Source organism: Natrix helvetica (genome assembly GCF_964273705.1).
Source record: "Natrix helvetica genome assembly, chromosome: 1".
NCBI classification, from domain to species: domain Eukaryota; kingdom Metazoa; phylum Chordata; class Lepidosauria; order Squamata; family Natricidae; genus Natrix; species Natrix helvetica.
In genome coordinates, this window is record NC_138548.1 from 318,894,106 (window position 1) to 318,920,075 (window position 25,970).

The 25,970-nt window shown below is 37.1% G+C and overlaps 1 protein-coding gene across 2 annotated transcripts in view; it reads left to right on the forward strand.

The window, feature by feature from the left end:
- Positions 1-25,970, forward strand: part of RAD18 (RAD18 E3 ubiquitin protein ligase) — a 129,424-nt gene that overhangs the window by 67,240 nt on the left and 36,214 nt on the right. For both annotated transcript variants that reach the window (XM_081935317.1, XM_081935318.1), the window contains exons 10-11: positions 13,206-13,328; positions 20,987-21,113. In XM_081935317.1, coding sequence (XP_081791443.1) covers positions 13,206-13,328; positions 20,987-21,113 — 250 coding nt within the window. The remainder of the gene's footprint in view (positions 1-13,205; positions 13,329-20,986; positions 21,114-25,970) is intronic.

Consider the following 25,970-nt stretch of genomic DNA (forward strand, 5'->3'; position numbering starts at 1 on the left):
TAGGATTCTCAATCTCTATGGTTAGCTTAAAAATCTTTTTGGAAAACAAGTATATAGTTTGCTTGGATTTATCTCATGACTTTGGTATACAGGATAAGAGAAAGTAACTTTATAGAGTTAGAATATATAAGAGAAAGTTGGATGGACATAAATAAGTCTTAATCATAGAATACAAAATAATTGACTTAGTTTGTATCTGAAGAGAACCATTGTCTTAAATAGGTTTTGTCAGTAGTTCTGATTTTAAATTTGTAAAATTAGTACTGTGGTATCTGTTTCCATTTATAAAGTGAGATTTGGAAAAAAATACAACTATTTGAATCTTAAAATTGTCCTGACAGTCTGCACATGAATCAACAAGGTGATATGTCTGCATATATGCCATTTTAGATGCAATAGAAATATTGCTTCTAAATTATAGGAGATGATGCTTTTAATCTATTGTGCATTTGTCAGACTTAATCTCAAATCTTGTATTCAGTACTGGGCACCACACTTTAACAATGATTCATCAGGCAAACAATTTCATAGAAGGGCAACGAGTAGGGGTGTTCAAAATGTTTTCATTTCAAAATGTCTTGAGCACCAAATGTCATAAAACATCCTTCTCTGAGTCAAAAGCTGTCCTTTGAGAACAAAACAGACTGCCTTGAGCATTTGGAAGCATTTTGAGCTTGTGACAAATTTTTCAATTGGGGGTGCCTCTGTTTTGAGCTCAAAAACTTCCCCAAATGCCTGGAACAACTCACTTAAAACAGCCTAAATTGCACTTAACAGAGGATGCTTTATGAAATTTCAAGCTTGAAGGAGTTCACAGCAAGCATTCTGTACACTCCTAGTAATGTGGATAATTGATGATTAAAATTAAATTTCAGGAAGAGAGACTGAAGGAAGTGGGCTTGTTTAACACTGAGAAATTTGAGGAGAGAAAGGATAGCACTGAAAGAATATCACACAGAAATAGCTCAAGAGCAATGCTCTTGTTATTGATTTATTTTTATTTATTTAAAAGATTTCTATGGGTCCCCATGTTAAGAAACTCTGTGTGGCTCACGACAATAAAAGCAATGTCTATAAAGCAGTAATAAAAACAGACAGTAAAACAAAAGCCCCATACACCTTAATTATCCCCTTAGCTACCTCAGAAGTACGGATATAAAATAAAGAATTTAAGTTACAGGAAGATAAATTCCACTTGAGTTAGCAAACACTGTGGATCCAATTATCAAGAGTCATGGCAGGCTCTCCTTTCTCTGAATATTTTAACTTAATCACATTGCTTTAATAGAACTCTAAAATAATAAGGAGGAGGAAGAACTTGTAAAAGTCAACTAAATCAGTAATTGTATTTTAGTGAACATAAATATATTGACATTTGTTCCATTACGGCAGGGGTGAGCAATTGGTAGTCCTTGGAGCACATGCCCTTGTCTTCCATTCTGCAGTCCTTGGTGCACTCCCAAATATACCTCCACTTGGTGGTGTATTGTCCTAAAAAACCTGGAAATTGGTGCATTAAGCATCCCACAAGCATCAAACATCATCTCAAGAGTTTTTTTTAAAAAAACACAGGAAAAACTGCTTGACTTCATTAAGTTGTCAGACATATTTCAGAGGCTATAAATCAGCAAAGCATGGCTTACAGCAGGAAAAAAAAAGCCCTGATGTTGGCATTGGAATTCAAATAATGTCCAACTTTTGAAATAAAGGATATCAAAGTAAGGCAGATGAATTGATTTTATTAAATTTGGATTATCAGACTATCAATATGCTCCTAAAAGTAGCATTTATATGGGAAGAAAGACTGAGCTTCTCATAAGAGCTCTTGGAAAGTATAACACCAAATGTATAGCTACTATAAGTCTAAATCTGCTAGTCCAAGTTGAGATGATAATAGGGTTTACAAAATTCCTAATGCAGAATGATTGCTATCTACATGTTTCTCTCAGATCCTGTGGTAAATGGGGATATATAGTGGTACGTGGTACATGCAATGTTCTTTATTTAGCATCTTTGTATCTAAATCTATTTCATTAATAGTTGTTGCCTTTAATTATATTTATTCTCCAACATTTTGAATTTGATAGACTGATAGCTCAACAGTACTGTCAAGTTCTCTCCTTTCTTTAGGCTCTTTGTAGAACTGCAAACAGTATTAATTCTGAAAATATAAAAGGTTTTTCTTTTGTCTTGTATTTTGTAATAGGCATTTGAGGACTAAGGGAGAAAAAATTTCCTTGAATTATGGTCTCATTTTAAATAACTACTACATAGCTATATTTTTTGTGTTTCAGAGTCAAACTAACTTTTTGTTGGAGAAAGAGTGTTGTCAAAAGCTGTCTGTCTGTGTAACAAACACAATCTTTGGTTTATCCTCCAAGAAAATCTATATACTATTACTGTCATGACCTTTAACTGGATAAAACAGTGCATTGTAGGGCAACAATTTTTGAACCAAGGTACTTCAAATGGCTGGCTTACAAAATGAATCCAAAATCTGGGTCCATGACTCCTGAACAAATGAAAATTGTAGACACTGTGGCTGCCTCAGTGCTACTGGCAGCTGCCATGCAGCTGCTGTGGTCCCATTTCATTTTCAACTTTTTGTGGCAGTTTTTTAGCCAGTCTCACAATCCCTCACTTCTCCACCCATTAGTAGCTACTTACTTACCTGTTGGAAAGGGAGGGAGGGAGGAAGGAAGATTTTTGATGCTCCGTTTCACGAAGAAAGTCAATGGGAAAGTTGGAAGTCACTCCTATTCCCACTGCTTTTCGGTCCATCCTTGGCTTCTCTGTTTTTCTGCCTAAATAAGGAAATATGTCTGAAATGATGACCTAACTGGTTATCTAAAAGATAATCTAAAACATAATAAAAAATGATAACACCGTGACACCTTCTGCTAGGGTAAAATAAAGATAAAACACTATGTAAATCCAATGTCAAGTTTTTGAAATACGTGATAGTTTTCTCCATGACAATTTTGCCTATAATAAGTTTACTCTTCTTTTTGTTGGTCCATCTTCATGAATAATAACATTAACTTGGAACTATCTTGGAAAGTTGCTTGAAATGTCTGAATTTTATGCCTATGATTAAGATTCTGTTTTGAAAGGAAAAGGGGAGATTTTAGTCAAATGGCATTTACCTAAAGCATTTCCACATGTCTCTTGTATGAGTCTGTTCCACATTCTCCCACCTCCTTGCAGTCTTTCTGATATGTGGCAATAACACAGTAAAAATGATACTTTATTTATGTGCTCCTTATCAAGCATTACTAGGTTTTCTATTTTTGTTCTGGCAAAGTGTTGATACACCAACTATATTTTTTCTCTTCCTTTCCTCAACTTCTCATAGGTTTTCCTGCTTCATCCTCCTATTTGCTTGCACATCAGGTCTCATTTTTCTGTGGGAAGGTTTCTGTCTGTGTGAAAAGGTTGTTATCTTTTCTGATCAGCTATGTAAAAGAACAGCAAGCATGTCCTAACGGGATGAATAACAGCACCCAGCTATTGGAGTCTGTCACAATATAACTCTCCATGTATTAGATATTACCTTATTAACATTTACAAAATGGTAACCGCTTTATAGTTGTTGCTTTTAATTTGTTCATTAGGTTTATATATACCATCTTTTTAAAGAAACTTATACGGTAGTACATGCATTTTTCATTTTATCCTCCCAAGAAGAATTGTTTGTAGAAGGCTAAGCTGAGAAGTAGTAACTGGCCCAATTGAGCTTCTCTAGATGAGGATAGACTTCATCATAAATCTTACTCATGGAAGGAGCCAGAATACATCAATCTAATGGGTCATTGTGCTAGATGTGTTATATTGCCAGAAAGCACTTAAAGCACAGAAGTTCCCTTAGATCAGGGGTGTCAACCTTGCGGCCCGTAGGCCGGATGCATCACACGCTGGCCACGCCCAGTTTAGCAAAGGTGAAAAAAGTTATGATACGTCATGTGACGCCACCCTGACACTGCAAGTTTGACAACCCAGCTTTAGAGTCTCCTAATTTTCTGCTACTTCCTTGTCAGCATTCACATATAATCTTTTGACAATTTTTAAGGGTGATAATCGTTCTTAATTTTTTTCCTATGTAGGCTTATTGATATATATATCTTTCTCTGTGCTTCAAGGAATCATCAATGGTTACAATCCTGTTGCCATCCATAAAATTTTCTTTCCAAGGAGAAAGGGTGGGCCTTTATATGACATTTTTGGAGTGTACAAAATACTTCAAGTACATAGCCATATGTGTTTATAACTATGTTGGACATAAAATATGACCTTTAGAGCCCAATGTCTTTTCTGGGCTGTCTTTAACTCAGCTTTTTTTTTTTTTTTGTTCTTGGTTTCTAAAGTGACAGTACTATAATGATGATGATGATGATGATGCAGTTTTGGAATCTTTGATAAGTCCTCATATATTGTTCTATGGTTCCTTTCAGAATTAAATGGGCAAGTAGAAGACGTTTCTTTAAGCTTTCATTTAAAAATACTTAGCATAATAGCCATGATATTTTATTGTTCTTTTTTGAAATCACTTCGCTGGAATATTAACTGGAATATTGACATGTATGTACAGTATGTGTGTTTGTGTGTGTGGAGTGTATATTTTTGAAATAAAGATTTATGATTCAATATATCATCATGTGGGACAGGTCCAGTTTTAATCCTTGGCATGTGAAGTTAAAATGTGAATCAGATGATGAAAAACAGCTCTGCCTAAGAATATAAATTCTTGTCTAAGCTTTGGTCAGAGTACACAAAATAGTTCCCTGGATTATGTAGCCCAGTCTGTCTAGTCTGTTGGCAAATCAATGTGTCTTCAAAACCACAAAGAGAAATGAGAATTTCTGAGTCAAAATTTGAACGTAGACTCTGATTTGATTGGGGAGAACGGCTCAATATTCAGAGGAAAACTGTGCTGTTTTCTGAACTGTAATCTAACTTTTGTAAGCACATGTCTCTACCGCCACTAAATTGAGGGTGGTCAAACTTTTTCATCCTGGAAATTTTTTTAGCCAAGTGAAGCGTCTGGTGATGTGATTTTATCATACAGAGGTTGGGTTAGCGCAGGGGTAGGAACTACAGTCCCTTTATGACTTGTGGACTTCAATTCCCAGAATTCTTGAGTCAGCATGTAAAAAAGTCATAATAAGTTATAAAGGGGCCCTAGTTCCCTACCTCTGGGTTAGCATATACATTTCAACTCTAATTCCATTGCATTAAAACATCCCAAATAGAAATTGGTCATTCTGTTTTGAATTTTTCTGACATGATTTTAGGATAGTGCAGGAGCTGTAGGCCATGGGACAATCATTTTCCTTATTAAAAATTTCTTCTTTCATAAGCCAAGAAGTAGGTCTTTTTTCAGATGCCATGATATTCAGGGTTCCCAGAGAGAAAGTTGGGTTCAGCAATGTTTTTTTCTTATTTTAGTAATAACAATACAGCTAGTGCATTTAGAAATCGAAGCATTGAACCATAACCATAAAATGTGTTCTTTTTATGTACATGCAAGTAAGACATTTTACCAGAATATGTGGTAATTTATTTGTCAGTGTAAATGTGCAGTCTCCAGTGTGGAACTGGATACATTGCATTAAGCCAGAGATTTGTGTGCAATGTTGACAAGAAATGCCAAATTGTACTGGTTTTCCTTAACACAAAGAATATCATAAGGACAAGAGAAAAAACAACAATATTTTGTGATTTTAGCTTGTCTACCTGCATACTTTCTGGGCAGGGCAAAGAAAAGCAAAATTAATTTTGAAATATAATTTGGCTGCATAAAAATATACTTTTTATCCTTGCATCTATTTTAATACTTCAGTACTTAGAAATCTAAAAGTGCTAACTTGAGACTTTGCTGGACAACTGTGAAGCTTATATCTAAGTCTTTTAAGTGTCCAGAATGAGATCAGACCCTTTGAGGACATAAATGTGTCTGTGGTTTATGAAGCAATCACTTTTAAGCCACTGGACCGATAAGTCCAAAACCAAGGACACATGAGTAATGTAATTAATAGCAAGGTAGTGACTTGAGAACCAAGAGAAAAAGAAATTCATTGCTAACTTTGAAATCACTTGAGGTTAACTTGAAAACAAGCTTGTTATTAGTTGGAACATATGAGGAGAGGAAGAGACCAAATCTATTGCCCTCAATTCTCTGGAGCTCTCCTCAGGAATACAGGAATAGAGACAGGTGTTTACTCTTCTGGGGTCATTCTCAATATAGCTTGGAGGTCTGTATTTTCTAATACTTACATTATTGTTTCCCCGATCACTATCCCTTCACCCTTTTTCTCAAACTGTCTATATTGACAGATAGCCAAAGACTAGAAATGCAAGGGGAATTCCTGATGCTGCTTAACTGGACAGATGAGATTGGTGCACTTGGTCCAGAATGGAGTAGCCCATTTATTAATATGGGCTGTGTATAGATGCTTGTAACATCCCTGCTGAAATCCTACAATGGCTTCCACTTTGTTTTATTGCAGGTAATTTAAAATCCTGAACAATTTAGGATGAAGGTAATTGAAGGATTATTTTCTCCCACTGAGTTCTTCTTTGGAGGCCTTCTTTTATGTGCCAAGTTTTATTGTTTCTTAGATGTAAAGGCCTGAAATAAAGTAATATAAATTATACAATATGCAGAAAATGAGTGAGGACAAAGGAGTAGCTTGCATTAAACTTTGGCATGTTGTTCCAAAGAAGACCCATCTGATTTCTTAATCAGAAGTTCATTACTGTTTTCCTGTTTTTAATTCGTTAGTTAATTTTATTTTTTTAAAATACAGTTTTTGCTCCTGCCTGCCTCATTCCTGAAGGATTCTCAGCAGGTTTTAAAAACTACTAAAATATATACAATTCAATTAAAAAATGAAAAAAACCTCAACTCAAAAGTCCCAAAACCAGGCATTATGTTCTTTAGAGGAATCTGTTCTATTCTCAGCTGCCATTGGAAGGCAGCAAAGATCAGAAGGTAGCCTAGATCATGGCATGTAACCCAAGGGTAGTTAGCACCTTGAAGACAATCCCCCCCCCCCCCATGTTTTAACTTTTAATTTATTCTATCTTTGTTTCTTTAACTTGCTCCTATTTTACTGGTGTAGTACAGGTAGCCCTTGACTTACAGCACTTCATTTAGTGACCGTTCAAAGTTAGAAGGGCACTGAAAAAAGAGTCTTATGACCATTGCAGCATCCCCATGGTCATCTGCTCACCGTTCAGACACCTGACTCATATTTATGACGGTTGCAGTGTCCTGGGGTCCTGTGATCACCATTTGTGACTTTCTGACAAGCAAAGTCAATGGGGAAGCCAGATTCACTTAACAACCAGGTTATACTAATTTAACAGCTGTGGTGATTCACTTAACAGCTGTGGCCAGAAAGGTTGTAAAATGGAACAAAGCTCACTTAACAGATGTCTCACTTAGCAACAAAAATTTTGGGCTCAGTTGTGGTTGTAAGTCGAAGACTACCTGCATATTTTATAGGTTTTTTTAATGCTTTTAGCTGAGAATAAGATGGGCAGTATCTAAATTAGTCAGGCAGGCAGGCAGACCTAAGCTCCAGCAAGATGCTCTTCAAGAGGTCTAGAACTGCTACAGAAAAGCAATGCTTCTGAGTCTTCCACACCTCCTCAGAGTGGAGAATCACCAGCTGCTTTTCTCACCATGGGCTTTATAAGTTTAAACTAGCATTTTAAATTCTATTCTGAAGCCTATAGGAAAAATACTGGACTGTGTCCAGGCCATTGCATTTTGGACAACCTAAGCACACAAATGTATGTTGTAGTAATCCAAACAAGATGTGATGAGGGATTGGGTCATCGTCAAGTCCTGGCTTTCAGACACTCTTCAATTCACTCAGGAATTGTGAGTGGAGGACAACCCAAAATTGCAGACCTGTTCCCTCAGGGGTAATAACCCCAGTGTCACAGTGAGCTTAGACTGAGATGAGGAGACAATGAACAGTCAGTTCCAGAGTTGCTGGATGAATTGCTGTCTGAAGAGACAATTGCTGCCTATCTGAAGATAAAGAATCTTCTAACCCAGTCTCTGGGTGCCTCCACTCCCAATTTGAAGTCTTGTGACTTCGACTTTGTACCTTAATTGGCTGACAAACCTTCTGCAGTGTTTTGACCTTGCACTTTGCTTGGCCACTCTTCTTCATGAAAGCTTCCTAGATGTGGTTGGTCAGATTCAAGAGAACTCTTACATTTTGACTTGAGATAACTTCTGTGTTCAAACATATGCGTGAAGGATATTTGTGACAGAAAAAGGTCAGTGGGGGGAAATACTATCAGAACCATTCTTGGTGTGCAAAGGGCACACCAATTAGTTGAAACTGTCCACTAATCCACCTTTCTTGGACCTTTCCTTTCTTCAAGGCACACTTGCTGTACTCTTGAGACTTCCTTATTGTGTATGTATGTTTGTATGTTTGTGGTTTTATTTTCTTTGCTGCTTGATTGTTTATTTTACAGACCTATCAGTAAAGTTTACAATTAACATCTTTGTTGTTTATACATACTTGGACTGGGTCAGGACACTTGAGACACTGGGACTGTTCAAACACCTTGATGGACAAACAGTCTTGCTAGGATTCATTTTTAGCTTATTCTCTCCCATCCAGCCTGTAGATACCAGCCAGGCCCAAGACACAGATATATATATGAAACATATTGATGATACTGACCCTTGAATTGATAGATGATCTCTTCTAGTCCCTTTATGTAGAAGATTGACTCTTGTGTACTCCGCACAAGGGAGCAATCACCAAGCTGAGGTCTCCTGTCCTACCGCCACTTATTGGAACTTACATTGTGGAAGGAATGGAAGCACAGCAAAGTATTATCTCTACTCCACAATACTTGAAATCAGTACAGAATACTATTGAAGGCTGCTGAGAAGTCTAAAAGGATCAGGACAGGTACACTACTCCATATAGAGCCCAACAGAAAACATCCTCTTGCTCAGACAAAGCTGTCTCCATCCAATGCCCAAGCTTAATTGACACGTATCCAAATAATCTGTTTCATCTAGATCACTTTGTAGTTGATTCCTCAGCATCTTCTCAGCAAACTTCGCTTGAAAAAAGGTTGGAGACTGGACAGTAGTAATATAACATCCAGAGGTCCTGGAAGGGCTTAAGGAAAAAAATGCACTACAATCTCCCTTAAAGCTGCCAGCAACACCCTCCCTCAAGGAGTTATTAACAGCCTGCTAGATTGGGAATCACTTGAATTACTTGAAATTTCAGGTTCCACAAAGAAAACAGGAAGGGAAAAGATCCAGACCATAAGTGGCAGAAGACATTCTAGAAAGCATCTAGATCCTTCCCACAAAGAATCCAGACTTGATGGAATCTGAACAACTTTATGATATAATGCTGTATTAATTGACCACAAGGGTCAGGAGAAAGGTCTTATAATTATCTTAGTTCAGCTTGCTGATGGAATAAGAGAGAAGAATTAAGGACATATTTGTAGGAATTAGATACAAATGCGAATTGGTCACTTTTTAAACTCCTGAAGCTGTCTAGAAGTCTGTGGAACACAGGCATGTTTTAATACATTTTGCATGGATGATGGTTAATCTGATAAGTATTCTCAGTTAACCTTTTTATTTAGCAGAATTGTCTGTTGTTGAAGAGTCACAGGAAGGAAATCCTACACAACTTTTCTAATTGATGTAATGGAATGTGTGAATGACCTTGGGCGAGAAGAGAAAGATATGTTGTTTAGGGGACAATTAGACAAGAGCGAGAGGAACCCACAGTCACTTAATGAACAGAGAAAGGATTTCAGAAAGTCTTGGCCCCAATTGATCAGACAATTAAAAATAGTGGCAGGAAGTTTGTGTCTTGAGACTTGCAAATACCTCTACCTTGTTGTTTAATATCTATTTATTGTGTTTTGGTGAGATTTTAAAAAATAGATGCTAGAAGGGATAAACTGCTTATCCATTTTTAAAAACCATTTCAAAAGGAGGCAGGAAAACCCAAAGACAAGGAACATTATTTTTACAGGACACAAGAAGAAAATTACATGCAGTAACTACTTCACTAATGGAGATGATAGATAATTGCTAAGAATGTTTTGAATCACCAAAGCCCCAGAAATTATTCACATAAAACTATTTTAATAATTTCCCTTTATTTTCCTTCATTTATCTATGAAATGATATATTTATTCTATTGTGTATGAAATAGTAGTATTAATATTTTAAAACCATATCTTCCTTTAGTAATATCCTGTTTTTGACAAGATATTTATGGCTCATAAAGTGTTTTTGGTAACAGAAGCAATTAAAAATTTAGATTTGTGCCTTGAAATGTTAAAGACAAACAAGATGGATATGCTATTTCAATAAAGAAATATCATAGATATATAGTCCTCAACTTACAATCCTAATAGCAATAGCAATAACACTTAGACTTATATAGCGCTTTCCAGTGCTTTACAGCCTGTCTAAGTTGATTAGCATATTGCCCTCAACAATCTGGGTCTTCATTTTACCCACCTTGGAAGGATGGAAGGCTGAGTCAACCTTGAGCCTGGTGGGATTTGAACTGCCAAATGGAGCCTGCCTATTTCAGTCACACATTGTGAGTCATTAAGAGACATTCCCATTTGATTACTTCGCATAATGATTCCCCACTCCTGCTGCTCTTGTAAGTATAGTTGTTAAGCCAACAAGAGGGTGCCTCAGGTGGGGGGAAGTCCTGGGAGGCCTAGTGCACACCCAGGTCAACTTACCCCAAGCCTCCCCTATTCCCGAAGACAACCTGTGCTCCACTCCCCCCATGTCCCCACAGACCTTGCTTTCCCACCTTCTGGGTCTCAACCCCCCTCCTCACTCTCCATCACTGATTGGTAATTAACTTCTGTAGATCTCCTTCTGGAACCTCTGGAGATTATGTTGGGGAAAGGGAGCAAGCCACTCCGCCCCTCAGCATCCCTGTGGCCTCTCCCGGAATGGCACCACACAACCTAGGGATGCCGTGGGCTGGAGCAGCTTACGCTCATTTCCCAAAGTCATCTCCAGAGTTTCCAGAAGGAGCTCTGTAGTAAAACATGAAGACTGATCAGAGTAGTGATGAGGGTGTGGGGTCCGGCAGGCTGGGAAGAAGGCCCAAGGCCTGTGGGAACCTGGGGGGTGGGTGGGTGGGATGGAAGAGAGGTATGCGGGAGGCTGCTGAAGAATTTCTGCAGTCTCTCTTAAGGGTAGGCAGATTGCCAAGTGCCTGAGTTTACTTACTGTGGGAGTGCTGCAGTGGCCATAAATTCGCAACTGGTGGAAGTCTGTTATAGCTTTGAATGATCGATAAGGTACTAATTCTAAATTGAGGATTACCTGTATGGAATATATGGATTAAACAGCTTGGAAGATGTTTTAGTATAGACATTTTTTTTATAGCAGTCTTGTAATTTGTTACTTAGTGCACAGCCCAGAAAGCTTTCAGGACTATCTGAATGATAAATTATCTACTCTATAAAAAACAAAAATAACCCTCTTTTTAAATCTTAAAATAGCAAAGAAAAATGGTAGAGCCAGATATATTTCCAGATCATGGTACAAATTTTTCTTTCCTCCTTGGGTTTTTTTCTTTGAGACTAAATATTTGAAAAGGATAATTATTTTCTGTCTTATGTTTCAAAAAATATTGCTCAAGAAACATGTAGCAGAAGAACCTCTGCAGGACTAAAAACAAAAATGTTTAAAAATGCATTAAATGCATTTGCATTGAAATTTGCTTTGCTCTGAAATTTGATCTGGTTTAACATAAGGCATAATTCCTTAGAGATAAAACTGCAAAGGCTGGATGCTACACCTCAAAATTCTTCTCATCTATTAATGCCCACCATAACTTGAAATAGTTCAATATTCTGTTCTGAAGCCATAAAGTGCAACAACTTTGTGAAACAGGACCTGCCTTTTTCAGTGCTTAGAAGAAGACCTGTTATTTGAGTGAAAAATGGTGGGATCTAAAAAATATAAGGTTGACAAATCAAATTAGTTCTTCTGGTCTAGGCATATTCTTAAACAATTCTGTCCATCCTTCTATAACTGTCTATCTCTCTTATAGGATTGTTGTACATACATATGAAGAAAGTAATCCAATCCAATTTTATTTCAGTGCACATAGTTTTGCATTTAAACTGGTAATGCCAGATTTTCCCCATCCTGGTTATATATCAGAATCTTCAAAGCAATTGTCTCATTGGTGATTTGTGTTTTTAGAACTAGATTCCTGACAGAATTGTACAAGATGCATGTTGAATGATTTGATGAAACATATTTTATTAAGGCCTGCTTTCTTGCATTTTTTTTTCATCCTGGCTATATATCACAGCTTTGTATTCAAAGCAATTGTCATTTCATTGGCAATTTATAGTCTTTGTATTTTTAGAACTAGATTCCTGACAGAACTGTACAAGATGCATACTGAATGATTTGATATAACATATTTTATTAAGACATGCTTTCCTGTCTTGTTGCCTTAGACTTAAAACATAATAGCATCAATGCATTATGCAATTAATACATTTTAATTACCATGCAAACAGGAGGAATAGTTCTATTAAGTGACAGTGAGTGAAAATGTGGCCAGTCCAGGAGGTAAATGAAATTGAAACAACATGAAAAGTTGCATTCATGAAAAGACATACATATTGGAGAAAGTTGTGGATGATAACAATGTTTGCCAGAAGTCTGACAAAATAGAATTATACATAGAACCCTACAATACCACAATAAGCAAAGTTTGGCTGAGCAACATATTTCTTGTTCAATGTGTGTTCAATTTTCATCAATTCTGGTGGTCTGGTACATCTTTCTCTATGTTCAGAACAGAGCATACCGTATTTCTATTTCTTTATACTATTCTAGCAATAATTCCTATTAAAATTACTGGCCAAATAAACATATTTTAACCATCCCAGTTTAACCATGTTAACCATTTGTGGTACATCAAAAAGAAAGGATAAGTACTATTTGTTTTCAACAATAGCAAAATATATTTTGCCTAACATTTCCTTTATTTTATTTTATTTTATTCTAAAGCTGTGTTTAAATGACTTCAGTTTCAATTAAAATATGTCAAAAAATTTAAATAAAATCAGTAATTTGTTATACATTTATGCACATGGTAAGGATCTTCTTTATATATTTATTTTAAATTTTTCAGGAAAGAAACACAAAGCTGAATTTCAGCTTTTACTTGACCAAATGAAAAAACGAAAGAAAAATGCAAGCAAAGAACAGATAAAGGAAGAAAAACCGGAGCAGAAAGAAGCAACTACTGAAAGTGGTATTCAGTGCTAATTATGATTAATACAATTTCATTAATTAAACAAAAATAAAACATATTAATTTAATTTCCTTAAATTCCTGTCCAATTTTATTTTTAGATTTCTAGCTTGGGAAGGTAGAATTGCATCTAATGGAAATAAGCTTATGAATTGTTGGTTCGCTACCTAGTTTACTAAAATTGGAAAATAATTTTAACATTTGTTTTAATAAGGTTTTTAAAGTCATAAAGATACACAGCTTGTATAGTTATTTTACACTATATTCTGTATCAAATAAATATCACAAAAAGGGAAATTGTATTATGGAGCCCTTAGTGTTCTCTGAGCTTGGTTATTTGCTTGAAGACATTTCATTACCCAACTAGGTAACATCATCAGTGATGATGATTAGTACTGATCATTTTGTCTAGTAAAATAATGAAATATTTGCAAGCAATAAGCTCAGAAGGCACTGGGGACTTCACAATTCAGCCCAGAACTACATATGTTCTCAATTGTGTATCATGAAAATAGAAACAAGTTTTGGCTTCTGCATTTCTAATTCCCAATGTTGCTGTTATTTTTTGTTATGGTCTGAATTTCTGCTATCCAGCTGATTTCACCTTATGACTTTTCCTATACCGTTGTGGAGATTTATTAATACAGAATGGCTGAGATATTCATATTGCAATGGATGTAATACAGACATTTTAAAAGATTTTCAGATAACCTTTTCTTTTGCTCTTACATCTCTGATCTTTGTTGCTGATATTGTCTATGGCAGTGATGGCGAACCTATGGCACGCGTGCCACAAGTGGCACACGGAGCCATTTGTCAGAGCACGCGTAGCGCTGCCCTGTCAGCTGGCCAGCGCACATGCGCGCACTGGCCAGCTGAGTTCACCTTTTTAAAAGCTATTTTTTGCCTTCCCCAGTCTCCAGAGGCTTTATAGGAGCCTGGGGAGGGCGAAAAGAGCCTCCCCCGCCCCCCCCCCCGGAGGCTTCAGGGATCGTCCGGAGGCTTCCCTGAAGACTTCAGAACGCTTAAAACCACCCTCTGAGCAAACCGGAAGTGACTTCCGGGTTGCTCGGAGGGTCGTTTTAAGCGCTCCGAAGGCTTCAGGGACCGTCCGGACGATCCCTGAAGCCTTTGGAACGCTTAAAACTACCCTCCGAGCAACCCGGAAGTCACTTCCGGTTTGCTCGGAGGGTGGTTTTAAGCGTTCCGAAGGCTTCAGGGAAGCCTCCGGACGGTCCCTGAAGCCTCCGGAGGGCCTCCGGGGGGCGGGGGAGGCTCTTTTCGCCCTCCCCAGGCTCCTATAAAGCCTCTGGAGCCTGGGGAGGGCGAAAAAAGCATGTAAAAATGGGGGGGTGGCGCGTTGTGCGCGCATGCGCACTGGGGGGGTCACACGTTGCATTATGGGTGTGGCATGCCCGCACACGACCCCCCTGCGCTCCCCCCACTTGTGGCACGCGAGCCAAAAAAGGTTCGCCATCGCTGGTCTATGGGGTTTGTTTCCTCAGCTGATATGGACCTCTATTTTTTACAACTGTGAATTGCAGATGAATGCAAACTTTGTTTCATTAATGTAACACTGTTTTCCATAACTTTGTCACTTTCATTCCTTTTCTTCCCAATTGGAAATAATGCGCAAACTTTTTAAAAAGAGTGATGTCAGGCTTAAAAAAACCTTTAAATTTAAGTGGTCTAGATCCTACCAATAATGTTTATATTTTCCCCTCCCCTTAAAATTTCATTAATAAAATTCCTGCTTCCATTTTTCAAACAAAAATAAATAAGATTCAGACAATTCTCAGCTTGATCTTCCATGTGGATGGGGATCTGTCTCACCCAGGGATGTTTGTCATTATACTGAATATAGATTAATGAAAAAATAAATACATTTCAGCAACTGTAGAATCCAGCTGCAGCATAACAAAATGGACAGAAGTGATGGGAATACTTTCTGAATGCACTCTTTCTTATTATAAGGAACATGTTGATATGGGGCAATGGTTGGGCAGAACAATGGTTGGATGAAAAAGGATGTGAATGAAATGATTTAGATACATAGTTATAAAGCAAGAATTATAAATTTGTTTAATTAATGTTTTGATATAAACTAATACATTTAGAAGTGAATCAGAATTCAGTAATTTCTCAGTTTTTATACTTATCTGGATTTTAAAAAAAACTTTTGAGTTTAAAAAGTGGTATGAAAAACTGCATACGACAGTTATATGTTAAGGAACATTGCATGCAAAATTTACATGTCTATAAAAATTCCACTTCCAAATATTGTTTCAAAGCAATCCCAAATTGTTTTGGAAGTTAGCAAAAGGGCTAAATAAGGAGCTTCCCAGGAACTAAGCAGAATTGAAATAGAATTTTCTTAATTTCCAAGGGGAACAAATGATGAAAAGGAAATTATAAATGCTTTGAGAATTTTGAAAAATAGTAAAACCACAGATATAAATGATGGAACTGAAAAAAATGTGGATATGGTTTGTACAAGTGACTGTGTAATTCGATCAATGTGTATATTAAGAAACCATCTGCGTTTGACAGTTGAAAACAATACTGTTACAGTGACAGCAATGAATACGGGAATCCATTGGGAATAATTTACCAACCATATCTGGGAAGTATTTGGGCAAAATTCTGATCCAAAGGATAGAAGAAATGACTATAAGCAAATTTTGGAAAATGCAATGCCTTTTAATTTTTCTTGGAATGAAAGACCATGTTGCTCCTCAATAGATCACTGAGAAATTTGGAGAGGTCTTATGATAAAGTGAATAGGTTTGAAGTATGGAATATGAATATGGAATATTTTGTATAAACCTGGAATTGCCGATTAGTTGCTCCTTGTAAGAAAGATACACCATGGAACTAAAGCACGTGTGACAGTAAATAGAATGCTATATGAATATTCAATACTGAGCCAGGAGTAAGAAAGGATATGCGAATACTTAGCTTTTTAAAGTATTCATGGATAAATGTATAAGAAATATTGGTCATGTTACTTAAGAACACGGATGTGTAGGTCCTTTTATATGCTGACAATTTCATTGCTGAAAACTTGAATGATTTGAAGCCATTGTTAGATTATTAGATGTAATTATTAGATTTGTTAGATGTATTGAAGAATATATAACATAGCATGTAACGAACAGTATTAGATTTATTAAGTGTAATGGTAAGTATGGATGTGAAAAGAAAATTATCAAACACCAAAGTGACAGAAAACTGAGTGAATGAGTGCAAGTCATACACTTGGAACAGTAAGCAAGAACGTCATTTTGAGTATCTTAATAGAATGTTTACTAAAGATGCGAAAATGGATGGAAAACATTTAATAGATGCAAATGTTGTAGAAAGTTAACGAGTAATATGACATTTCCAAAAATGTTCCAAAAATGTCTAGGACAACTCAGTTTATTAAGTGAAATAAGAGTTGAATGTATCAGAAGAAACATAAAACTAAGTTGAATACAATGGAAGTGTCAGAATAACAGAGTTGAAGGGACTTTGGAGATCTTCTAATCCAACCCCCTGCCCAAGCAGATGACCATATATCATTTCAGAAAAATAGTTGTCCAATCTCTTCTTAAAACCTCCAGTGATGGAGCACTTACAACTTCTGAAGGCAAGCTATTCCACTGATTAATTGTTCTCACTGTCCAGAAATTTCCTTATGTTTAGGTTGAATAGAATAGAATAACAGAGTTGGAAGGGACCTTGGAGGTTTTCTAGTTCAACCCCCTGCCTAGGCAGGAAACCCTACACCACTTCAGATAAATGGTTGTCCAGTCTCTTCTTAAAAATTTCCAGTGTTGGAGCATTCACAACTTCTGGAGGCAAGTTGTTCCACTAATCAATTGTTCAGTCAGGAAATTTCTCCTCAGTTCTAAGTTGCTACTCTCCTTGATTAGTTTCCACCCATTGCTTCTTGTTCTACCCTCAGGTGCCTTGGAGAATAGTTTGACTCCCTCTTCTTTGTGGCAACCCCTGAGATATTGGAACACTGCTATCATGTCTCCCCTAGTCCTTCTTTCTCTTAAGCTAAACATACCCAGTTCCTGCAACTGTTCTTCATATGTTTTAGCCTCCAGTCCCCTAATCATTCTTGTTGCTCGTCTCTGCACTCTTTCTAGAGTCTCCACATCTTTTCTACATTGTGGCGACCAAAACTGAATGCAGTTGGTTCTTTCCTTGATTAGTTTCTGTTCATTGCTTCTTGTTCTGCCTTCAGGTGCTTTGAAAAATAGGTTGACCCCCCCTCTTCTTTGTGGCAGTCCCTTAATAGATTACTTAAGTGTGTATGGTAAAAGAGAACAAATATGGTCAAGAATCAATGGGTGTGAATTGATTAAACACATAAGTGAGTGATCAGTATGAGAAATATGAGAGGAGTGGTTTGGTCATACAGGGCTAATAAATGAAGATAAATTACATGAAGGAAAATTGGCTGACATGAAGATGAATACTGGGAAAGTCAGTTAAATGGAGTTGCTGAGAACCTTCAAAAGAGACAAAAATAAAGTCTAGAGAATGAGAGCCAGTTGATATATAAATGAAGTAGAAGCAAGGATGGTTAGCAAGGAAATGATGGATGAGGAGATAATAATGAATTATGTTGGTATAAATTAGATTTACTAAGATTTCCTTTCCCCCCCTTATCTCCTGTGTCAATTTCTTTTGTTTAATATTGTTTTTCCAAACTTCGCATATTATTCCTTGCAGTGAAAAGGAATGGCATGCCTGTGTGAGTGTATTGTATTTAAAGTCCAATTTTTTAAAAAATTATTATTTTTATTTATAGACAGATTCATTTTTTATACTTCTATGGAAAACTTCTTATTTTGCACTTTCATCTTGGCAGCCCATTTTAAGTATTTAAATCCCAAGTTAACAAGTTTGCTTTTTTGGCCTGTCACTGAATCTTGACATTCTTTTTTTAAAGTAAATCTCTCACGAATAAAAATAAACAGAAATACCAAGTTGTTTTTTGAACCTTGCTATTGACATCTTATGTAGCCCTTGAAGCCCTCAAAATCTGAAAGGCTTCCAAGAATAAAACCTATTGCTTTTAGTTTATCCAGTAATAGTATTCTTCCTTTGTATGGACAGAAATCTTATCGGGTGGAAGGATATCAAACTTACGGTCTACAATCCTTTTGCAATCCATAACACTGAAAGACTGATCAACACTTCTAGGTAAAATCATAAAATCATACCAAAATGTGGTTTTCAAGGTGAGAAAAAAAATCCAGGATTGCTCTAGTGCAGGGGTGTCAAACTCAAGGCCCGGGAGCCGGATCCAGCTTAGATCTGACCCGCAGGGCTCCTCTGGAAACAGTGAAGGATTGGCCTGCGGTGCCTCTGCCAGTGAAAACGGAGCTTGGGAGGTCTATGTCTGGCCCTCCTGAGTTCTGTTTTCACTGGCAGAAAGTTGCAGGAAGCTATCACAGCTGAAAAGGAGCTCGCGAGGACTGTACTCACAAGCTCCATTTTCACTGGCAGAGGATTGCAGGAGGCTGTGGCAGCCAAAAACAGAGCTTGGAAGCCCATTGTTGCTGGCAGAGTGCTTGGGCCACCACAGGTGCTCTTGATATGAGTGACATCCAGCTGGCCACTGGCCACTCTGGCCATGCCCGCCTCGCCACCCCCCCCCCCAAGTTCAAACACAATCCTGATGCGGCCCTCAATGAAATTGTGCTTGACATCCCTGCTCTAGTGTGACATGCACTCCCAGGTTTAGCTTATGGTTACTCACACTCTCAGCCCGGAGAAATAGCCACACTCAAATCACTTTCAGCCAAATCTAGATATGCTCTTTCTCATACACACACACTTGTTCACACTTACCCCTGTCCTTCTTCCGGCAGGCACTAGCCAGAAGAATGGAAGTCGGCAAGACTAGATCCAAAAGTGTGGGTGGATTTTAGGAGCCCTTTTATGAATCAACAAATCCTTGAGGCTAAGGTTACTTTATTAAAAGGTGTTGTGTTTGTGTATCCTTGATTTGTTGATTCTCAAAACTGGCAGCTACTCTTGCCTTGTTGAATTTCAGGTCTGGTAGCTTTTAATGGGATTGGGGGAGAGGTTTCACTTTGCTCAGACCCAATTTCTTTGGTCTGGTACAGGTGATATTTTTTCTTTGTTTATTTAACAACTTTATTCCTTTTTTTTTCTACCCTCTCTAAGAGGAAGACACTTAGACACTGGAGAGTTATTTGTCCAGAATGATATAATGTCTCCTGCTTGTGCAGGGGGTTGGACTAGAAGTTTTCCAAGGTCTTGTCTGACCCTATATTTTATGTTCATATACATAACAGTTTCTTCTGTTCATGGAACTACCCATTTGTAGTCAAATTTACACTATGCTAGTTTTATTTACTTATATACACACACATCAGGGGTGTCAAACTGGCGGCCTGTGGGCTGGATGAGTCATGCGCAGGCCACGCCCACCCCAGCACCGCGAATAGGAAAAACGTCACCAAATGTCACATGACGGCAACGTGACACAGCAAGTTTGACACCCCTGAACCTACATGAATATGTGTGTGTATGTGAGTTTGTATCTGTGTAACTGTGTCTTATTTGGTATTTAATACAAAGGCTAAGGTTACTTTATTAAAAAGTGTTGTGTTTGTGTATGATTTGAAAAGCTTCATAAGAGTATGATTTCTATGCTCAGTGACTCCCTGAAGGGAGAAGAGCAGCTTCTTCCTCCAGGTTTGCTAATCTCTGTGTGAAGTGTGGGAAAAAGTTTTTTTGCTTACGTACTCATTCATTTCTCTTGCAGTTTATTCCTTTTCTTCCAGTATCAGAAAGTCATTCTATCATTTGAAGTCTAGATTTGTATAATAAGGCTTTATAATGCCTTGGTGAGGCCACACTTGGAATACTGCATTCAGTTCTGGTCGCCACGATGTAAAAAAGATGTGGAGACTCTAGAAAGAGTGCAGAGAAGAGCAACAAAGATGATCAGGGGACTGGAGACTAAAACATATGAAGAACGGTTGCAGGAACTGGGTATGTCTAGTTTAATGAAGAGAAGGACTAGGGGAGACATGATAGCAGTGTTCCAATATCTCAGGGGTTGCCACAAAGAAGAGGGAGTCAAACTATTCTCCAAGGCACCTGAGGGTAGAACAAGAAGCAATGGGTGGAAACTAATCAAGGAGAGAAGCAACTTAGATCTGAGGAGAAATTTCCTGACAGTTAGAACAATTAATCAGTGGAACAGCTTGCCTCCAGAAGTTGTGAATGCCCCAACACTGGAAGTCTTTAAGAAGATGTTGGATAGCCATTTGCCTGAAACGGTATAGGGTTTCCTGCCTAGGGAGGGGGTTGGACTAGAAGATCTCCAAGGTCCCTTCCAACTCTACTACTGTATTGTATTGTATTGTATTGTATTATAATACGGCTTTTTTTAAAAAAAAAAGTTAAATCCACTGAAACATTCTACAAGGTTTAGCGATAAGTACTGTAGTTTTAAAGGATGGATTTTCAAACTTTTATGCAATATAGAAACTAGTAGGCCTTATGTTCTTATCTGAACGTGTTTCAATTATATACTAAGGAAATAGTTATTTTGAAGTAAGTGTCAATTGAAACATAGCCTCACCAATTTGCTTATGGTTTTATCTGTAATCTTTCTGCTAGGGGAAAAATTAAGGGTTCAAGAGCAAAGTGATTTGGCCTCTGTCAGCAATCAGTCTCCCGAAGCTGCAGCCTGCGAAGAAAGCCCCTCTCTTTTTGCTGCCTGTCACTCTTCTGCATCTTCAAACAGGTGTGTATATGTGTGTATGTATGCAGAATTTGTCATTAAAGAGGTGGCCCCAAATGTAAGTAGAGTGTTGAATGGGAAGAATGCTTGAATACAGTTGAAATTACTCTGTACTTGACAACAGTTACCTAAAACTGCGATATGTAACATTTCCCTTAACTGTACATTTTATCTCTGGGATGTGAAATTATAGTCTAATATGCAATTGCGTTTTCTGATACATAGAAATGCGTAGCCCTGTGACACTCACTATGATGCATATGGCGAGCAGTGTTTTCCTATTTCTTCCTTTTTGACATAACCCATCTATCCAGTTAATTTCCATTTCCGCTTTTTGTTGCCTACTTCACCACTCTCTTATTTCAGTGTTTTTGGTGTTTTGCAGATTTATTATTGCATATCAGGTATATAGTGCAGCATACATACAATAGCTATGTATTACAGGATTCTTTGCTGTTTTTCTCTCATTTGCTTTCTGTCTAGCTGCATTCTGTATTTGGTATTCAGATGCTGTTTTCCAAGACCCATATTGAGTTGTCCTTTAGGAAAACAGAAATAGCCTTGATTTCTCAAATTTATGGGTCTCCTTTCTATAGAGCAGTAAATTTAAAAGCATTAATCTTTATATATTATTGTGAATGTACAATGTTACCAACTTGTAGACAAGTCTCAAAAGATCCTTAGGAATTTGGGAAATATTATTCCTTGCAGCTTAGAAAATCTGTTGCAACTACCAGTTGTCCAGGTAGAGTTTTCAGACAATCTGGAGATGCAAGGAATTGTATAGACTTTTTATTTACTACACAATCCTTTCTTACTCTATGTCATGCTTATAGAGATAGAGAAAAATCCCTCAGATTGAGTCAAGCCATTGGTTCATATATTTCTTTGTTGTTTGCACGGATTGGCTGCAGTTCTGTGGGGGTTTTTATAAGTATTTTTCCATGTCTGGAAAACTCCTTTGCTTCCAGTCCTTAAACACTATCACTAAACTATGGTCTTTCCCTTGGAACCCTCTTAATGAAAAATGCCAGAAAAGCAGTAGTATAGGTGAATTATCAGTTGTTTTTTCTTTTTATCTTTAAATATTTTTGGCGTAGTTCACTCATTCAACTGTTTTAGAGGTTTTACTATGCCTATTATTTCATTCATTCATGCTTCAGGGATGACCTTTTAAATGCCTTGTCATGTTTGTGGTTGAGAAAAAATAATTAAGCAGATAGGCACATGAAAATGCAAAGGATATAAAGAAATTGGGAGAGGGAAATTGGCAATGTCAGCTACAGTTTGAGAAAACACTTTTTGAAAATGTAAATGTTTAGATTACTTAAGGAACAGATGTTTTCCATTGTTATTGCATCTCTGGCTTGAAGAATGCTAGTTCAATGCATTGCAGCCAAATAATTGAACAGCATTATTTCATTATGTACATTTTAGCCGCAACTAGGATAAAAGATGTGCACTTCATTTTTGTATCTGAGTATTAAATTATGGATTAGATTACTACAGACAGCTTTGTCTTAATGTGTTTCATGGCCAAAAGAAAATGTTCAAACAATTTTTTCTACATTAATGTCTTAGCAAGTTTGAATATTATATAAAATAATATTTGATTATGTAGAATATAAAACTGATTATTTTATCAGTTGGCAGATAAATAGGTATACATAATGAAGAAATTTATCTGATTGGAATGAGGCAAATGCAACTATTATTCATGCATATATATATCTCCCACTAGATTGGAATGGATAGATTCACTGTGGGTCCCTTCTTTTAAATGTCACTTGGTGGAAGTTATTAAATGGGTCTTTTTGTAGTTGCTCCTACTCTGTGGAACAGACCATCCTCAAGATACAGAGGACCCTGCCTTTCTTGCCTTCTGGAAGGCCATTAACACATGGCTTCCCTCATCTATTGGATCACTGGATCAGTGAAAAGGAGCCCAGTATTTGTGGTTGTGAGATAGCACTGTAGTACTGCATGGAAGTATGAAAGTTTTTTAATTTTCTAAATTCATTTTTGGTCTATTTGTTGTTAGCTGCCCAGAGTTAATTAATATGACATGGGCAGCCATACAAATATTTTAAATACATACATAAATAAATGTGTACTTGGGTAGCAGATGAAAATTGTAATGAAGAGGACAAAGGTTCTTCAAGGTCCAAATGTCATAAATTTGATCCATTTTAGAATTTGAGCGCATGAGAACCTTATTCATTCACCAACCTATTCATTCAGCAACCGTTAAAAAGTTTCAGTGACGGTGGATGAGTGGTAGTCATGATCAGTCCTCAAAGGTATGGCTCTTGCTATGCCCTCACAGTCACATCATTGCCATTTGCAAACTTCCCTCCTGACTCTGCAAGCAAAGTGAATGCGGAAGCAACCAGAGAAGGATGCAAGTCGCTCTGATGAGTCCACCATCCTGGCCTCCCTCTGTTCACACATGGCCTGTGCTGTTTCTCCCAATTTCTTCACACACACCCCATGGCACTCTCCTACCCATGCATGCCCTGTGCTTCTTACCTGGAAATCCATCTCTTTCCCATTTACCCATGTGTCTCAGGGTTATGTACCAATTAGGGCTGCCAGGATTGATGTTGTTAAACAATATGTCATGTGATGTCACACTTTACAACATCATCATCTAGCAACAGCAACAGCAATAGCACTTAGTCTTATATACTGCTTCACAGTGCTTTTACAGCCCTCCCTAAGCAGTTTATAGAGTCAGTACATTGCCCCCAACAATCTGGGTCCTCATTTACCCAACTCAGAAGGACGGAAGGTTGAGTCAACCTTGGGACTGGTGAGATTTGATCTGCCAAATTTCAGGTAGCCAACAGTCAGCAGAAGTAGCCTTCACTACTGTCCTCTTAACCACTACGCTCTTAATAGCAACCCTAGTCCAATTATCATCAGAACTGGAAAATTACTTTTACTAAATTAACATAAATTTTGTTTTTTTAATAAACAGTACATTGGCTATCCATATTTTGTGTCACCCGCATGCTAGACCTATTAATTGTAGGCATGTGGCATACTCAAAGTAGTTACTGCTAACATTTCTTTCTTTGTAACCTATGTAGCCTACTAGTGGAATGATAGAGTTTAGATTACAGATAGTCCTCATCTTATTATCTTATGATAATTGGAAATGAAATCTTAGTTGTGGAGTGAAGTGGTCATTAAGCAAGACATCCACATGACCACTTCATTCAACAATTGCAAACGAAGCTCTCTGTGTTGTGGTTGTTAAGTTGACAGAGTGAAAGGACAGACAGGCAGCAACCCTCCACGTGTGAAAGAGAACTCCTGCACCAGGCAGCTGAAACCAAACATGGATCCCAAATATCCGAGCCCTATTCCTGCAACCCAGTGAGTATCCTCCCCACTCCTCCTGCATGGAGCAAAGGGCAAATCCTTCAACAGGTGGCAAGAGCTTCCAGCCTTCCCTGCCGGCTTCCCCATTGAGTTTTTGGGAAAGCTGGCAGAGAATTGCACTTGGCAAGTGGGAAGAAGCACTCAGGTCACGATCATGCATCTAGAGGGGCAGCACAGTGTTTTATATACTCTTTCTGAGACTGTTGTAACTTTGAATTGTCGTTAATCATTGAGTTAAAAATGGTTGTAAGTCAAGGACTACCTGTACCCCATTTTAGTCCACTGATAAAGTACTTAAGGCAAATGCACTGCCAACCTCCTCTAGTGTCTGCTATGTTGTTGCCTTGAGAATTGTCTCAATATTCTAAGTAAAATCTTATTCTAAGTTTTTTTAAAAAAACTTTCCTACATTGTTAAATAAAGCAATTTATTTTCATATCAAATCAACTCCTTCAATTCTTTTATAAGACTTAGTTTTTGATTCCTGATCACTGCCATTCTTCAAATTTCTTCTGCTTTTGCCAAGAAAACAATATAGTTGCGGCCATCTGGTCGTCAGAAGTTGACTCAAAGGAGTATTTATGTTTACTGATTATTGTAGCATATATAAATTTATGTGCTAGTGTGAAATCTAATAATTCATAGCTTTCTTTTTTTCGTTGCAATCCTTGCGTCTCACAAGGCAGTTCTAACAATGAAATAATCGTTAATAGAAAAATAATGGATTGGACTCAAACGTCTTCATGCCAAGAGTAAACATACTGAAGTTAGTTAATATAAACCATTCTGACTTTAGTTGACTTGTTCTGCATGTAAATAAATAGAATGTTGATCCCTCGGCATGTATTTATTTAAATTTTGTATTAAAATTAAGATGATCTTTCGAACCAAATAAGCTATAATAGAAATATTCAAATGAAAGGTCTATATTTTCGTGTGTATAAATATAAAATGATTGTTTCCAACATTAATTAATGAACAAATTGATTCTAATTTTATAGAAAATGGTTTTATTATCAAATTGTTCAGCAATTTTTTAATTATTAGATCTGTAGTTTATAAATACAGATTGTTTATTAAAACAAATAAAAATGAAATTTACTCTTCACAGCAAATATTACTGCTTGTTCCAGCTGTCTCTTTCAAGTAAAAACTTTTCCTGTGCCCTGTTCTGACAAATCAGATTATGAAGTGTTAGGGTACTGATGAAGCAAACAAGAAGGAACATCTGTTTCAAATCCTTTATAGATTGCTTTCCAATCTTCAAAGTTATTTTCAGGCTCCCTAAGTGCAATGGGTTGTGATTCTGTCAGTTAATTTGACCAATAGCAAAAATAATCATCCTGACAGTGAAATAAATGTTAGTAGTGGTGGAAGAGGCAAAATATCAATCAACTGTCATTTTAATATGTTCAAACATGAACTTTATAAATCTTAATCTGTTTTTTATTTATGCAATTTTTCATAGTATAA